The sequence below is a fragment of the Aethalodelphis obliquidens genome, unplaced genomic scaffold (genome assembly GCF_003676395.1).
Source record: "Aethalodelphis obliquidens isolate GAN/ISIS:26980383/991018 unplaced genomic scaffold, ASM367639v1 scaffold26, whole genome shotgun sequence".
NCBI lineage: Eukaryota > Metazoa > Chordata > Mammalia > Artiodactyla > Delphinidae > Aethalodelphis > Aethalodelphis obliquidens.
Genome location: NW_020837970.1, coordinates 11,644,739 through 11,661,666, shown reverse-complemented (window position 1 = coordinate 11,661,666; position 16,928 = coordinate 11,644,739). Strand labels below are relative to the sequence as shown.

The 16,928-nt window shown below is 48.9% G+C and overlaps 1 protein-coding gene across 1 annotated transcript; it reads left to right on the top strand.

Annotated features, from left to right (window-relative positions):
* The first annotated feature begins 2,143 nt into the window (after positions 1-2,143).
* Positions 2,144-16,086, top strand: OAZ2 (ornithine decarboxylase antizyme 2). The gene is given in 6 exon segments (XM_027123304.1): positions 2,144-2,326; positions 12,275-12,350; positions 12,352-12,432; positions 13,695-13,870; positions 14,653-14,738; positions 14,979-16,086. Coding segments are annotated over 6 exon segments (570 nt in total). The 5' UTR covers positions 2,144-2,306; the 3' UTR covers positions 15,110-16,086.
* Positions 16,087-16,928: the final 842 nt, after the last annotated feature.

Genomic DNA, 16,928 nt, shown 5'->3' with positions numbered 1-16,928 from the left:
CTAGTGGCTAGTGGCTGACATATCAGACAGTACAGATTAGAGGAAGGTGGCTCCCCGTTTTTGTGAATTTTTCACTTGCTGGTCAGGCAGCCATCAGGGTGGTCACTCCTTCAAGCAGCAAGTTGTGCGAGACCCCTCCTCACTCCTCCACCATGTGAATACAGACCAAGCACAGGATCAGGCAACTCTGGGCCCAAATTCTAATGCTACCACTTACTAGCTTCAGATTAGAGCAAATAAATTAACTTGCCTGGTTTATATGGGTCCTCAAAAATATTAGCTGGCAAAAGCTCCCTGAGGTTCAATTCATTTCATCTGTAAAACAGGAGTGGAGAGCTGTTGTAAAAATTAGCACTTTAGCATGATGCTCAATAAATGGTGGCTATTATTGACATAGTTAATATCTGCTGGTTGTTCAAAAACTGTCCTTTAGGCCAAGGGGTTACTTATCCAGGGATTGATTGTCTGACAGAAATGAACCACCCCAGCTCCCTTTGGGGAGCAGGAGGATTGCCCAAGTCTCTGGGACTATGACATGATGTAGATCAGGGGTGGGTTTAATTGTTCAATTCTGCTATGCACTAAGGTCAGAACATACCTGGCTTGAACTTGGAAAAGCAGGTAGGCATAGTCATGGAGACAAGGTAGAGATCTAAAGTGAGCCAGAGTATGGGACCAGTCGTGCTTAATATCTAATGATAATCTGGGCAGTTCTGGTATCGTTTACCACTTCAACTTCTGCTGAAAAAGCCTTAGTTTGGCAGCTCCAAGCTTTCTTCCATCCCTGAATTCCCATCATCTAAAAACCATAAGCATGTTTGTGGAGTTGTAGTGTCCTGGATGGCTTTAATGTGGGACATTTGTGACTTGTGGCTATTATCCACTGGGGGTCATAGTGACCTTTGATCTGGAGTGATTGTGATCATCCTTTCTGTGAAACCATCTCTAATTCCCTAGTTACTTTCTCTGTGGCCTCCCTCAGATTGAGCACTTACCTCATATTATGATGGCCTGTCTGTGTCCCTCCCTCTGATCAGAATGTGACATCCAAGGCAGGAACTTTGCCTAGTTGATCCTTGAGTATTCCTGGACTTTTGCACATGCCTGGAGCATGGAGTAAGTAGCTGCTCAATAAGTATTTGTTGAATAAATGAATGAATGGGATTTGAGATGACAGCTACCCATTGTGCTCTGAGATAACATGACCCCTCTTCTTTGCAGTCTGGGTTGACCATGAACAGGGTCAGAGCTCTGATGATTGTGTTGAAGTGCCTGTCATCTGAGGGGTCTGTGCATCAGTGATTGTGACCTGTTGACACTGATCTGTGATAAGGACCAACAGGGATAGTGACTGTTAACTAGTAACCTTGCATTATTGTGATCTGAAGCGCTTGTAAACAAGTCAGCATTGATGCCGTCCACCACTGCTGTCAGGTGACTGTGATCCTCACTCACGGCCATTTGGCTTCAGATGACCCCAGCCAGTAGCAGGCCTTGACTGTTGCCCTGAGATATGTCTGTAAGGTGCAGAGATTGTTGATCTCAGCTGATAGCTGAGGTACTGATCTGCATATTAGCTAAGGTAACAGATCTGTTGGCCTGGGCTTAGTCTCGAATGGCGCTAATATAATACGTGTAGTACTTCTTCTTTTTTTTTTTTTAATATGTGTAGTACTTCTAGATTTACGAATTTGTTTAATAAAATATCCTCCCAGGGCCTACAAATGACACAGCCCTACTCGGCCCCATGCAACCAAGGGCTGGAGACCAGGACTGTCGGGTCAATGCTCAGTAAACGGTACCTGAAAGTCAACGCATCGTTCGGGCCGCTAGGCTGCCGCCACGGCCACGACACCACCAGGGCCACGACCACGACCACCCCCCCATGCCGCTTTTCATCTGGACCTCCGCCCGGCCCCCTCCCCTACGGCCCCTCGCCCCTACCGCCCCTACCGCCCCTGGCCCCTGGCCCCTACCGCCCCTGGTGCGCCTGCGCGGCGGTGGGGCGGTGCTTTGCCCTTTGTTGTGGGCCCCAGTTTCCCAGGACACCGCGCGGCGCTGGGGTGGGGCTATGCAGATAAGGCACTCGGGGGCGGGGCGGTTGCAGCGGCGTCGGCGGCGGCCGGGGAGGGTCAGTTGGAGGCAGGCGCTCGCTGAGGCAGGAGGAGGGCTCTGGGCCCGCTGCCTGACAGGGACTTAGCCCGCAGAGCTCGGCCCCGCGTGCGCGCGCGACCCCACACCCGCCCACTCATCCACCTACCCACTCCCTGCGCCGCCTCTTCCCACCCTGAGCAGAGCCGCCGAGGATGATAAACACCCAGGACAGGTAACGGCCCGGTTTAGGCTCCCCGCCCCCATCCTCCCCTCCTCTGCTCCAGAGGGCCTCCTCCCCATCCCCCAGCCGGTTCTCGCCCCTCCTAAGGGGCCCCATCCGGCCCCCACTGGGTCCCTTCCCTACTTCAGCCACCCCAGTCCAAGCCGCAGCCCCGCAGCTGGGCCTCCCTCCGTCCTTTTGCGCCCCTTCCTCCAGCCTGGCCCATCCCCCTCGTCCGAGCGTGCAGCCCGGTGAAGCCCCCAAAGACCGGGACCCAGTCTTCCAATCCAGTCCCCAGTTCCTTTCAGCCCCGCCGAACGGTGGCCCCTTCCCGAAACTGTGCTTTCGCTCTCATCCAGATTCCCCAAATTGTTTCCCGTCTTCCCCGAATCTTTCTTCCTGCTCGTTTAAGTCACTTAAAATTCTTCCCTTTGAATCCCTCCTCTAATTTAAACTGCACCTTCCAACCAGAAGCTTCTTTTATCACTTCCCCCCGCCCCCCCCCCGCCCCAGGTCAGACTCCGTCCTTCAGTTCTCAATTGGACCCATTACCCCCACCTGTCACCCTCGCCCCCCCCCAGTCAGGCCTAATAGTCTTGGCCGTGACGCTTAGTGCTCCCCTTGGTCCCTCACTCCAGCTTCATCTTTTCCCTCCCGTTCCCCCACCCCCCGCACCCCTTTCCCAATTAGGCCCCATTTTCCCGGTCTGCCAACATCATCCTTTTTATTTCTCACTTTGGGCTTGATTCCTGCCCTCCATGATGTTCCCCCCAACGCACTTCTAAACATTCCTACCCCTTTAAACACTTTCTCTCATCTATACTCTACTCCTCCCATCTTAACTGAGCCCCATCTCTAGACTATTAGATCACAGAGTTCAGCCCACTCTGCTTCTGTTGAAGACCTACCCTCTTTCCCTGAACCTCCAGTGCTTTCAAATTAGTCCCCGTACTCGGCTTACCGGGCCTTTGCAAGTGTCCTTCCTCAAAACCTGACCCTAGCTTTCCCCCATTAATTGGAGAGAAAAGCTGCACATCTTTCTGAAACTAAGCACCAGTAGTTTTCTAAACTTGCTTCATATATACTTCCCCGCTGCCCAAACTAGGCAGAATTCATGATTCAATTTTCCTCTCTCCACCTCTCCTCGTTTTCTCTGAGGCAGTCCTCGTCATGCATCTTTCCCTCCAACATATCCCATATTTCTGCCCCAAACTCTTCTGTGAAACTGTTTCCTAATTTCCTGATTCCCCATAATTTTTAACCCCAGCTGCTGCTTATACGTCAGAATGGCTTTTATTTGGAATTTGGGTTCTAATTCTCTTCCTCGTTGTTTCCCAAGACTTGTTGCTGCTCCCTCCAAAATGAGTCTGAAGCTCATTAGTTCCCCACACCAGACCCTTTGTCTCCAGATTTGGCCTTATGGCCTCTGCCTCTCACTTGGGCCACATTGTTTTGCAAGCAGATCCATTCCCTGAAAATCCTCCTTAAATTGTGCCATGGCCTATCCAAAACTGGGTTTTGGTTCCTCTTACAAAGATAGCCCTCCTAATTGCTTTTCTTCACACAGAGCTCTAAGTACCACTCAAGGTTCCTCTCAAACTTGGGCTCCCTTCTCACAAAAATGGTTTTTAACTTGCCATTTCCCATTCCTTTAACAGCACCATTCTTAAATATTCCAGCTGGGTTTTCAGCTTTTCTTGTATCTCAGCTTTTCTTGTTTCTCAACCCTAGATACACATGTGAAAAATCAATCACCTGGGCCTCCCTTCACAGATCTGGTGTAATTAGCCTAGGGTAGGGCCGGTTATTAGTATACATTTTCGAAGCTCTCTCTAATGGGCAACCAGGGTTGAGAAACACTGCCTGCCCTCCCTTCCTGCCAGAAGACCCTTCCCATCATATTCCTTTAGTGGGTGTCAGCCCTTTTTCTGTGGAAAAGGGTGTTGTCTTAGTCTTTCTCTCCCAGGAACGATCCAGAAATACCCAAAATACCTGCAACAGCCTCTTCAGTTCTCCTACCTCAAGTAACTCTGTTCTCAGCCATTAACCATTTTCTTCCCTTACTTCTTAACACTCTTATCTAGCTCCCACACCTGTTTCTTCCACACCTGTTTCTTCCTTACATGCAGAAAGAAAATTCACTGCTCATTTCCTGGTTTGTTATAGTCCTGTTTGACCCGTTAACCCCACCTCCCAAGCCCTCTTTACCTGCAGCCGTATTCTGCTGCTCTCTTTTCCTTTTCCAAGACTCTCCATGTCCATCCCCCTTTGCAGTCCCCACTTATTTCATCTTCTCTAAACCAGTCCCTCTGGAGCTGAGGAGGTGGAGGTGGCTAGATACTTGGATGGTACTGGATGCAAAAGGTGTTACTTGTGGTAAAGAAGGCTGGGTGTGCTGAGGATAGAGTGCAGGTATGAGGGGGGGCATGATGAAGTGCAGGGGTGGAGGGAAGCAGAGGAACCTACAGGAAATCCCAGGGCAGTGTGAGAAGGATTTTTCTTTTCTAGTCTTATGTTTTTGTCTCTGCAGTGGGGTTTGGAAAGTGGTGTGGTCTCAGCAGGCCTTCTCTGGAGTCCTCCAGACTGAACTGGTCTAGGTGCCAAGTCATTTGCAGGCCGAGCCCTGAGAGTTGAGCACTTAGGACTAACACGTAAGGGTCTTTTCACCGACTGTGAGTGTGAGACCTGAATTCTAGTTCTGGCCTTGCCAGTTTGCTTACATGTGAAAAAGAGAGAGTTGGGTTCGCTTAACTATGAAGATTCCTTCCAGATTCCTAAGTGGCAAAACAGGCTTGCTTGTCTCCAGAGCCCTTGCTTTTTTTTTTTTTTTTTTCTTTCTGCTTAGTGTGTTGGTAATTTGAGGGGCTTGGCTGTATGAAAGGCAGGTGAAGGGAGGAGCCAGCTGACCTGCCAGGGCCTGGGCAGGAGCAAGGCCTGGGATCAGGCTCCTCCACTTTGGCCTGGGGGTGGGGTGGGGTGTGCAGGGTGTCTGGTTTCTTTGAGTTATGGCAATCTTGTTTCCATAGCATGTTTCCGAGCCTCCTCTGGCCTGCACCTAACTTTCTAAAAGGAATCCTAGTAGGGCCCTAACTAAGGATTTCGATTAAGAGCCGGATGTTCTTCCCAGTCAGTGTTCTTGATGTTTTGTATCCACAGAGGGGTGAGCTGGCTGGGAGTTTAGGGCCCATTCGGTGGGGGATGGGCTTTCCAGCTTCCCTGGCTCCAGTGAAATACTCAAGAGGTGGAAGCTTGGTTTCCTGGAAGAAATAGTTGCAGAGGAGCCTGCAGTATGTTTTGAAAACAAGGGTCTTCCTTTCCAGTTTTGTTCTGATTAGTACTTGCAAAATGTCAAAATTACTAATGGTGGGGGAGGGAAGAAGACACAGTACCAGAACTTTTATTATGGTTTTTGAACAACAGGTTTAAATCCAAGTAAATCAAGCTTCATGTCTTTTCTCTCCCTGGATTTGTAGGGTCAAGAAGATAGTCTCTGTCTAGGGCTTGCTTAGTACCTTGTGACAGTACAGTATGTGGAGAAGAGTTTGCTCTGGCTTGATACCCTTAATTATAATTAGTCTGTGTCTGATGGGCTTTGAGGAGAAGTATTTGGTTCCACAGGTGGTTTTCCTGGGCGAGGGGAAGCCAGGGTACAATGGCACATCATAGCTACTCTGAGCATCTTCACTGAATGGTTCCCTGGGTAATGGAATTTCTGTCTCTCCCCCTAAGAATTTGGTTTTGGTTATTCCTTATTTACTGGCACTATGGTTTGTCGTTGTGGAGTGGTAGGGAGAACAGATTTTCCTTTGATGTGCCTTCAAGGCCATCCCATAGAGAGAGACACTCCTAGCATAGTCAGGAATCCCCCCAAATTGGAGGTATGCGTCAGAAAGCTGTGTGGACTAATAATAGTAATTCCTCACTGGCAGGAAATCCAAATTTAGCCCCAGAGCAGCTTAGAAATATAAAAAAAGGGGACTGAGGAGTGGGGTAGAGGGATGTTATGTATGTATATTTCTAGGGAAAAAAAAGAGTAATTCATCCCTTTTTTGAATGGGATACACAACAATACACAGTGTTGATTCAAGTTGGCGCCATGATTCGGAAGGCTGTGAAGCCTAATTGAAATCTATAGACCAGAAACGGCCAGGTAGGTGAGCAAGAATTTTGTTACTTGAAGTGAACAAAACAAGGTAGTTTCTGGTTAGCAGCGGCATAGTAAAATGCTTTGTATAAGATAAGCCTTAAGAAAATTTTCTAGGTCTTTGATATTGTATAAACAATGAAGTAATTCTGTCCTGGGAAGAGAGGCTGGAACTGGGTGATGAGCTTAGTGTACAAACTAGATTGAGGTACTAGAAATGAAAAATTAAGGTCCTATTTTATTTTATTTTTTAATTAATTTATTTATGGCTGTGTTGGGTCCTCGTCGCCGCATGCGGGCTCTCTCCAGTTGCAGCGAGCGAGGGCCACTCCTCACTGCGGTGCACGGGCCTCTCATTGCGGTGGCCTGTCCTGTTGCGGAGCGCGGACTACAGGCACGTGGGCCTCAGCGGTTGTGGCTCGTGGGATCTAGAGCGCAGGCTCGGTAGTTGTGACGCACGGGCATAGCTGCTTCGCGGCATGTGGGATCCGCCCAGACCAGGGATCGAACCCGTGTCCCCTGCATTGGCAGGCAGACTCTCAACCACTGCGCCACCAGGGAAGTCCCAAGGTCCTATTTTAAAGCATGATCACCTAGGTATCTACCCATCTCTGATAGCATATGTGATTGTGCCTACCTTTGGCTGAAGATCTACCAATATCAGCTGTGTAACAAGATAAGCAAATCTCAGAGGCACAGATATTCTATCTAGCTGCTACCATAAGTGTGTTTCTTGTGGAAAATCAACCAAAACCCAATTTCGCTTTCAGTCTGTGATTCAGAGTGGTGATGTCATTTTATAATTTTACAATCATAATTTTATAATCGTGCTTAGCAAGTAGACACCCTTTGGCACACCAAACAGCCCTAGTGAAATGACTTATGCCTGGCATCTGACCAAGGCCCCCTTCTCATATGGAAGGGGAATTGGCAGCTGGAGATGAGCCTGTATGCTCACACTAGACTGAAGGTGGCCATTCACCTCCCACCTTTCTTCCTGTTTCTTTTTAGCTAATTGCAATGGCAGCCCTGGATTGGTCCCTCTTTGCTGCGTAGGGATTAGTCATCAGAGACCTTCCTAGTCTCAGAGTAAAAGCAGCCCGTGTGAGGGAAGTCAGGGCACCCTAGAAAGTGTTCTGTGAGGGAGGGCTGAGACAGGAATGGGTCAGAAGAGGTTGAAAGAGGGGAATGAATATAGAATGCTTGGGAATGTGGTTTTTATGTCTTTTCACTTGATACCACAAGGTAGGTAATACTAAGGCTGCCTGATCCTCCTCTAACAGGTAATGGAAACCAGAGAGAAAGGGTGTAGACTTGAATAATGAGCTCAGGCCACTTATTCAAGTGAAACATGATGAAAAGTATATCAAGGAGAATATGAATTCAAGTATTTGTTGAATGTAGCTGAATGGAAGTTAGCCACAGAATTACTTTTATATTAAATCTCTGCTCTGTGTAGCAGGCTGTACTCTGCTTTGAGCAAACTAAATATAAAAATCAAAACTGACATAAAGTCAACTGGAAGTGCTTCTTTAACAGGAGATCTTTTATTTTCTCAAGAGATTTTAGGTTACCTCCTTTAAATAGTAAGCACCTAGAGATTTAAAAATGGGATTTGAATTATAAAAATATGATTTACCAGCAACGTTCCCCAGGAATACATCTGTGGCATACGCTGCCTGTCTGTAGCCAGCGTATGAAATTATAACCTGCTAAGGACATTTCAGACAGCAGTTTCACAGAACACTTTAAATTAGAGGCAGCAGGATGTGATAAGTTGGTAGCATTCATATGTATCCTGAGGAGTGTTTCCAAGGGCATGTCTGATAGCAACTGAGAAAATAAAAGGCACTAACACGTCGGCTCTAATCTCCCATCTATCTTCCGAATTGACTTGGATACCTGACACCCTCATTTCCAGCATGGTATTTTTTTTCTTCTTCTCCAGAAGCAAGGCCAGCCCAGCTGGATGTTTGAGTTCAGTCTGATAACATTTGATTCTCCTTAATCAGCCTGATCTTTTCAGCCTCCAGACTGAGCTTCTTAAATCATCCTTTGGTGGTGGAGATTAAACCATGCCTGCCCCGCAATGGAGTGAACAGGATATGAGGGAGGAATGGAAGAAGCTGGGCATTGGAGCCAGTAGAAACATGACTGAACTGAATATGAAACCTAACCTGACTTGGATCTTGTGACAGGGAGACTTGTGTTTAAAAGCCACTTTCTCTTGTGCTTAAGTTCCTCCAGGATTCACTATTCCTATTGAGGTTGGTGGCATATTTTGCCACAATACCATTTTGAACACTAAAGCTGATACGAGAAGGCTGTTGCTGGGCAATTTTATGCCCCTGAATTACTTTAACCACCACATATGTACCCATATCCCTTCCCTTTTCATGTCAGAAATGACAGCCAGGTTTTTTTGAAAGAGAGCAATTTGCCATTCGCATAGCAAGTAACTAAAAACAGATTTATTATGATGGATGATTAAAGTAACTATTGATTGTGATCTACTGTCTACTAAGCTTATCCCAAACACCAGCTGTTTCTCTTGGGGAACTGGAACTGGATGCCAGGTTGGGGACCTGAAACACCCTTCCACCCCCGACTCTCTCACACACACGCACACAAACACACACACACTTGCTTTCTGTGCAGACTTTGTGGGGGAGGAAAGAGCTTCCAGGATCCTTGTGTGAGTGGGGAAGTAAATAATTTGTTACCGTGGGATAGACTACTTGCATTTTTATTTGAAGGAGGAGTGAGATCATGACATCAGAAATATCATGACCTCATAGATTAGTGCTAGACGCCGGGCAGGCCCTAGGGATTATTTCTAGGAAGACAAAGGGGATTCTGGATCAAAAAAAACACAAAACTCCACCTCATTCTGATCTTTTCAGTGGGTTGGCCCCATTGCTTCTGCTATTTGCAAGTGAAAATTAGTTCAGAATCAAGATGGTGGTTGGAATGCAGTTCAGGAGTTGAATGTAGCTCTCCCATCTAGAGACCATTGAGGAGTAATTTCTTTGGAAGTGAGTTAGCACCAGAATTTTAGAACTGCTAGGGCCTTGGTGATCTGGTTGTTTTGTGAACCCATGCAATTCTCCTGGTATACAAGGCTACATCTCATCTATCTACCCCAGAGGTTTGCCCAGTCCTTGGGTAGCTCCACTGACCAATACAAGCAAGGCAGCTTTCTCCAGCAGCGCAGCCTTCCTGGTGCTCCTGCAGCAACCTCAACAGAGGCCTGAAGGTGGTCACTAGGGAATGGGAAGGGAACTGTCCCATGTGGGGTGTGTGTGGGTGCCTTTACTTGGGGAAACTCCCACTTTCGTTTTCCTTTTTTTCTGGCCTGGACAGTCTTATTATTCTGTCCCTTAGCACACTGGAAGGGGGGGATTTTTTTTTAAATTTTTTAATCTTTATTTTTGGCTGTGTTGGGTCTTCGTTGCTGCAGGTGGGCTTTCTCTAGTTGTGGTGAGCGGGGGCTACTCTTCATTGTGGTGCTCGGGCTTCTCATTGCGGTGGCTTCTCTTGTGGAGCACGGGCTCTAGGTGTGCAGGCTCCAGTAGTTGTGGCTCGCGGGCTCTAGAGCGCAGGCTCAGTAGTTGTGGTGCACAGGCTTAGATGCTCCGTGGCCTGTGCGCTGTTCCCGGACCAGGGATCGAACCCGCGTCCCCTGCATTGGCAGGCGGATTCTTATCCACTGCGCCACCAGGAAAGCCCTTCTTCTTCTTCTTCTTTTTTTTAAAAAATTTTTATTGGAGTATGGTTGCTTTACAATGTTGTGTTAATAACCTCCAGTGCACAACAAAATGAATCAGCCATACACATATCCCCTCCCTTTTGGGCTTCCCCTCCCATTTAGGTTACCAGAGTGCATTAGGTAGAGTTCCCTGTGTTATACAGTATGTTCCCATCAGTTGTCTGTTTTATACATAGTATCAATAATGTGTATGTGTCAATCCCAGTCTCCCAGTTCCTCCCACCCCACCCCTTGGAAGGGGTTAACAGCTCATTTCCCCCAGCAGAAAATAAGTCCTGTTCTTAAGAACAGTCTGTATTACAGTCCTCTCTCATGCTCCTAATGCTCTAGCTGTCGGTGAGGCGAGGCCCAGTAGGGGAGATGGGATGCCCTGAGGCTTTCCAGAGGAGGCCTAAGGCGGGGCACATGGTTAATCCCCAGGTGCTGGTGCTTCTCCGGGCCCACTGACACTGCCTGGGAATTCCATCTCCAAGTGAAATTTCCAAGTGTGATTTCAGGCCCCTGGTTGAAGTCCTTGAGAGAACAGAGGAGCTGAGCTATAGCAGTGATGGGTTTGGACTTCCTGTCTCAGGTGGAATGCTCATGTAGGTCTCTTAGTACGGAGGGTCTCAGTGGGCTGCGCCTCTGGTTACTGTACCATTGCCACGTTAGGTGTGAGTTTAGTTCTGTTGTTCTGAGCCTAAGCGAAAAATCCAAATCTGGCACGCCATGCCACATAAAGCAAAGGACAGTGTGCAGAATGGTGCCTCTCAACATTTTACAAAGGGTTTTCAGGGAAAAAAGGTCTTGATTTATAGCATTTGCTGTTTTCTGTGGTTTAAATATTCCCCCTATGGCTGATTCAAGCTAACCAACATGCCATCACTAAATGCAACTATAGCTGGGAAGAGATGTGCACAATTAGGTGAGCTGGCCCCAGCACCCCACTGTAGCGCCCTCCCATATATGTTACCCACTGCATTCCATCTGCCCTGAGGCTGGTGTGCTGGGGCCAGGCCTTGCTGCTGAGTCATGGTGTTAAATGCACAGTTTTCCTCTTTCCTTGCTTCACTTGCTCTTCGCCTCTGGAGTGAGCTACATCTCAGCCTAAAGAGCCAGTAAATTGGATTCAAAGAAGGAGTGGAGTAGATTTGGAGCCCTTTTTGCTCCGCCTGAAAATCCTGGTGGCCAGTAAAGGGGACACACCTGAAGGTGACAGGGAGCTCCTTTAGGAGCTTTTCACCCTCTGTGATCCATCTGATAACTGGCTTCCTTACTCAGGTCCTGGCATGTATACTTCCTCCTAGCAACCACCATGCTGGCAATATATACGTGTTGAGTGTCCATTCTAATCGCATCAGGATTACCTGAACTCCCACGCCCAGGTCAGATTCCAGCAAAGAAGGGCAACCTTGTGTCTGGTGGCACACCAGGGACTAAGATGCCATCATAGTACTCTGTACTATAGTGCATCTCCTCTCCGGGAGCCAAATCCCTGGATTTGATTCAGTTCTTGACCCTAGAGGGATTTGGGTAAGTGATTTCTTGTTTAGTTCCATTGTTCAGATCAGGGAGGCCATCATTGGAAAAGTGGCCTTGGGAGTTCCTCAGGGACTCCGTATCCAGCCCATGTGACTTCCTGAGGCCCATACGCCTCTCCAGCCCGAAGTGATTGTGTAGGCTTTGTGATTCTTCCACAGAGGTTGTTGAGACATTGTTAGGGTAAGGAAAGGGGCTGGTGGGGGTCTGGGCCTCTAGGCCTACTAGGCAAGCCAGCATCTGGTTCTTCCCAAGGTCTGCCGGTACCACAGAGATTTGTTTGATGTTTGACAGGGGCTCCTTCGGTCAGACCTATCCCCTTGACCTGAGCCCTTCTGGGACTCTCTGTGCCTCTGTAGGATGGTGGGTTCCTGCCCTTTGAGAGAGTAGTTCTGAGAGCTGTAGCTGGAAGGACTGGGGCAGTCGTTGAGGGAGTGCTTGTTCAGGGAGAGCCAGGGCAGGGGTGGGGCAGGATGCTGAGTTAAATCGTCAAGGCTTTGTGTTTACTGTCTCGCTTTATCTCTTGCAGTAGTATTTTGCCTTTGAGTAGCTGCCCCCAGCTCCAGTGCTGCAGGCACATTGTTCCGGGGCCTCTGTGGTGCTCCTGATGCCCCTCACCCACTGTCGAAGATCCCCGGTGGGCGAGGGGGCGGCAGGGATCCTTCTCTCTCAGCTCTAATATATAAGGTAAGGACTGTGCGGTGGAAGGCTTGGAGCAGCGCTTCTCAGACACTGCTGAGCATCTGCTTAAGGGCAGTGATCACTCTCCTTAGTCTTTAGTCTTAGGCCAGGCCAGTAGGGGGACTGGGGAGGACTTTTTCAACTGAGGCTGCTATGAGACTTTTGGGGAGTACCAGGAGGATATCAGCACCAAGCAAACACCCTGCCATCTTCTCAGCTTAGGTCAGCACTTTAGTGCTGGTTCTGGGCCCTGAGTGGGAGGCGGAAGAAAAAGGGGGGGGAGGGGGAACAGTGAGGGGAAGAATGCAAGAGCTCTCGCCTGGTGCTGCTCCTCAGTTTTCTCTTGAGGAGTACCAAGGGCCAGGAGGAGTTTTCCCATTGACCTCGACTCTCGGGCATTCTGACTTCTGTCCCTTACCAGTCTGGGGGGCATGGGGCAGGGCAGTGGCGGGGGTGGGTGGTAAGGAGAGGGCACCTTGCATCTCAGTCATCCATCACCCTGGCAGCATAGGGCACAGCACAGGAGCTATAGAGAACCCTGGGAGTCTGTCCCGAGAGTGATCTGGGCTGGGGCAGCTAGCCCTTTGCTGCCTTTTAATCTCCTGTGAGGCCAGAAGTGGTTTAACTTCTAAGACTGGCATTGAAGGGTAGCAGGGCAGCTGAGTCCTGGTCTCTTGAGACGGTGGCAGGGGAGACAACATGGACTCTGCAGCCACCTGGAAGCCAGCTTGGGTTGACCTGTGCTCCAGCTAAGCCCTCATGAACATCCTCATTTGTTTCTAATGTTTCTCTTTCAGAGAAGGAAGGGAAAGAACATGGTGTTGGCGGGATAAGCATGGGCTTTTAGTCAGGGAGACCTGATTTGAATCTCAACTCTGCCATTTACTCACTGTGGTGCCTTGAGTCAGTTGCTTAATTGTTCTGGGCCCCCAGTATCTTACGTTTAAAGTGGGGATACTGATGCCTACCTCAAGTGCTTGTTGTGGTGATTGAAAAATGGGAAAGTACTTTGTACAGGACTCGGCATCTGGTGGATTCTTGGTAAATATTCCCTTCCCATCATGCTGGCTTTTAGCTGTGACACCAAGTGGTCTCAGTGCCCGATGACTCCATTTAGCCAGCACGCTGCTCTACATCTTCAGCGTGCCCTCTATCCCGTGCTACCCTGAGGTTGGCCCAAGAGGACTCCTTACACCACCTAGGTTAGGGAGCCTCTGATGTGGCCAGCAGCAGTAGTGACCTGGTCCTCTGACCTGATCTCCTCCCAGGACGAGAAGCTCACTGTGACCCAGGACCTCCCTGTGAACGATGGAAAACCTCACATCGTCCACTTCCAGTATGAGGTCACCGAGGTGAAGGTCTCTTCCTGGGATGCAGTCCTGTCCAGCCAGAGCCTGTTTGTAGAAATCCCAGATGGATTATTAGCTGATGGGAGCAAAGAAGGGTAAGGAGCAAGTGCTGGGGAAGGGCAGGAAGCCTGCTCTAGAGAAGGGCGTATGCTTACTAGAGACAACAGATGGCTAGCCTTCCCCCTAGCTCTCGGCTGCCCAAGCAGATACCATTTTGTAACAGGTTAGTTTCAGCCAGTAAAACAGGCCTGTTATAATGAAAGCAGATCATTATCACATTAACCAAATTCCTGTCATTTAATCACCCCAGTGGACATCAAATTCCCCTTGAGCCATCGTATAATGGTGCAGTTCAAAGGCCAGGAGCTCAGAGATACAGTGGGATTTCACCGGATTGGGCAAGGCCCTCCAAGCACCCAGCTGTGGAAGAAACAGTCCTGAGAATGGAGTTCTCTTGAGGGGCTCCAGCCTCTTGAGCAAATCCTCTTAGGAAGTGTTAGGGCCCAAAGTCCATCTCAGCAGCAGGTGGTCACCATTAAACTTGGCAACTTTGGAGGACCTCTGAGAAACTGGGTTCTCTTCCTAGGTCCCATACTTTCTTGTGAACTGCATTAGTTAAGTTGGTTGGTATTAATTTCAGATGAAGAACCTTTATTCCAGGAAGAGAGAATTCAGTGACATTTTTCTTAGGGATTGTGGTTTATTTTTTTCTGAACTCAGGGCTCCTGAGGTCTTGAAATAGGAACCCTCTTCCTGAAGCTTCCCTATTTACAGTGCTGGCTGTAAGCCTCAGGAAAGCCTTGGGTGGGGTGTAGAGGGGTGAGGCCGAAGTTTAGAGGGGGCGGTGGGCCTGAGTTGTTTTCCTTGCTTCTTGCAGATTGTTAGCACTGCTAGAGTTTGCTGAAGAGAAGATGAAAGTGAACTACGTCTTCATCTGCTTCAGGAAGGGCCGGGAAGACAGAGGTGACGGGGCAGAGCAGCTCGAGACCTACTGCCCAGGCTGGGGAGGGGAAAAGGGGGCTCTTAGTAAGGTGGGGCTCCTGAGTTTGACATACAAACCCTGGGAGATCATGGGATTGAGAGTGTCCAAATTTAGGAAAGGCCTAGTGCTTACTTATTCCATCTTTGTTCTGGGTTTTCCCTTGATTTGAGCCTACCCTTGTTGTTTCTTACCAGAATCCTTTTTTACACTCTTCTCTGCAGCTCCACTCCTGAAGACCTTCAGCTTCTTGGGCTTTGAGATTGTGCGTCCAGGCCATCCCTGTGTCCCCTCTCGACCAGATGTGATGTTCATGGTTTACCCCCTGGACCAGAACTTGTCCGATGAGGACTAATGGTCATAGAGGATGCTTTGCCCAAGAGCCACAGTGGGGGAAGAGGGGAAGTTAGGCAGCCCTGGGACAGAGGAGGGAGCTTCTTGCTGTCTAGGGAAGGACGCTGAGGGGCTCAGGGTGAGGGTTGCCTGTTGTGTTCTCAGAGTTGACTCATTGAAATTGTTTTCCATAAAGAACAGTATAAACATATTATTCACATGTAATCACCAATAGTAAATGAAGATGTTTATGAACTGGCATTAGAAGCTTTTTAAACTGCGCTGTGTGATGTGCTCTATCTAGCCTAGGGGAGGACATTGCCTAGAGGGGGAGGGACTGTCTGGGTCCAGGGGCAAGGCCTGGAGAGCTGGTGGACAGCACTGTCAGGCTGAGGTTCCCCTGCTGTTGGGCTTTCTTTTTTGGTTTTTAAGACCTGTGTATTTTCTTTCCTTGCTTCCTGTCACCCTGGGGACTCTGGAGTATAGGCTTTTCAGCCCCTGGGCAGTGTCCTTCAGTTGTTTTTGACACTCCACCTGGGCTTCTCTCTGTGCATTTGTGTCTGGCCTGGAGAAAGCAGGTCTGACCCCTCCTTTACAGCTTCGTGTTATTCTGGCATTTGGTTAAGCTGGCTTAATCTGTTTCATGTTATCAGTGCATTTAAAATAGGGGCATTGAAGTTCACACCCACCACCAGGGCTTTTTTTGGGGTGCCTGGGCCTTAAAAAACACTAGCCAAACTCCAATTCTCAAATTACGGCCAGGAGTTCTCGCTCTTGGCTGCAGGCCCAAGGTATGTCCTTCCTAGGGTCACAGACAGCAGAGGGCAAGAGGAAGAGCAGCTCAGGGCCTGGGGGTTGTGGGAGAATCTGCTCCGAGGGACGGAACGCCTCTGCCTGGCTAAGTCTAGTGCTAACGGCGCCCCTCTCTGACAGGTTCTGAGTAGTGCCTGAGACCCTGCTCCCCAGGGCTTGGCAGTGGCACTGAGGGTGTAGAAGTGGCCTGCCCTTTTCTGTTTTTACTGAACAGCTTGTTCTAAGGGGGGAGGAAGGGGGAGAGGTCTAGACTGGGCGAGGGGGTGGGGGTGTCAGGGAGGCAAGTGTGTTGTGTTACTGTGTCAATAAACTGATTAAAAGTTGTGGTTGGTCTGTCCTTTATTCCTGTACCAGGGCCAGCTTCCTCTACTGCTGTCTTTTGAGTCTAGAGCCCAGCCCAGCAGGGGTGTGATACATGCTTCTCAGGAACAAAGCAGCAGTGCATCAGGACAGATGAACGGCTGAGGTCTCTGGGGCCACGTTACAACGCAAAACTCGGGGTTGCTAGGAGTCTGGGACAGAATGCTGGAGCCCCCTAGAGACAGGTATGTACACAGAGCTTCATCCAGAATAGGGGCTATACATACCAGGATCCAAGCCCTTCTTAGTTTTTGTGTAGAAGGCTGGGTCCTGAAACTGGGTTTTGGCTTTCACATGGAGCTGCCCGACATTCCCATTCCTGGGGGTGTCTGAAGGAAGCGGAACACACCTTCCCTAGGAAGGTAGTTTTCTCCTTTTGGAGCCCAGTGCCGTAAGGCATGGCTGCCCTTCCCCTGTACCACCAGCCTGATGGATAAGCTCTCAGTGGCATTGGAGGGGGCTAGAATCCTCTTCACCTATGTTTTGTTTTTTAATTTCTCGCCAGTATTTTTTTTCCCTTTTGCTTTTCTGTTTTCCCAAATGAAGTGCTGGGCATGTTTTTCCACCTCCTACAGCTTTAGAACTGTTTACTTACTTTTGAGCTGTGGCTGTCTTTACATCCTCTGAGTCTTTGGCCTATTTTCACATTGTTCTGTGTGGAGCTTACC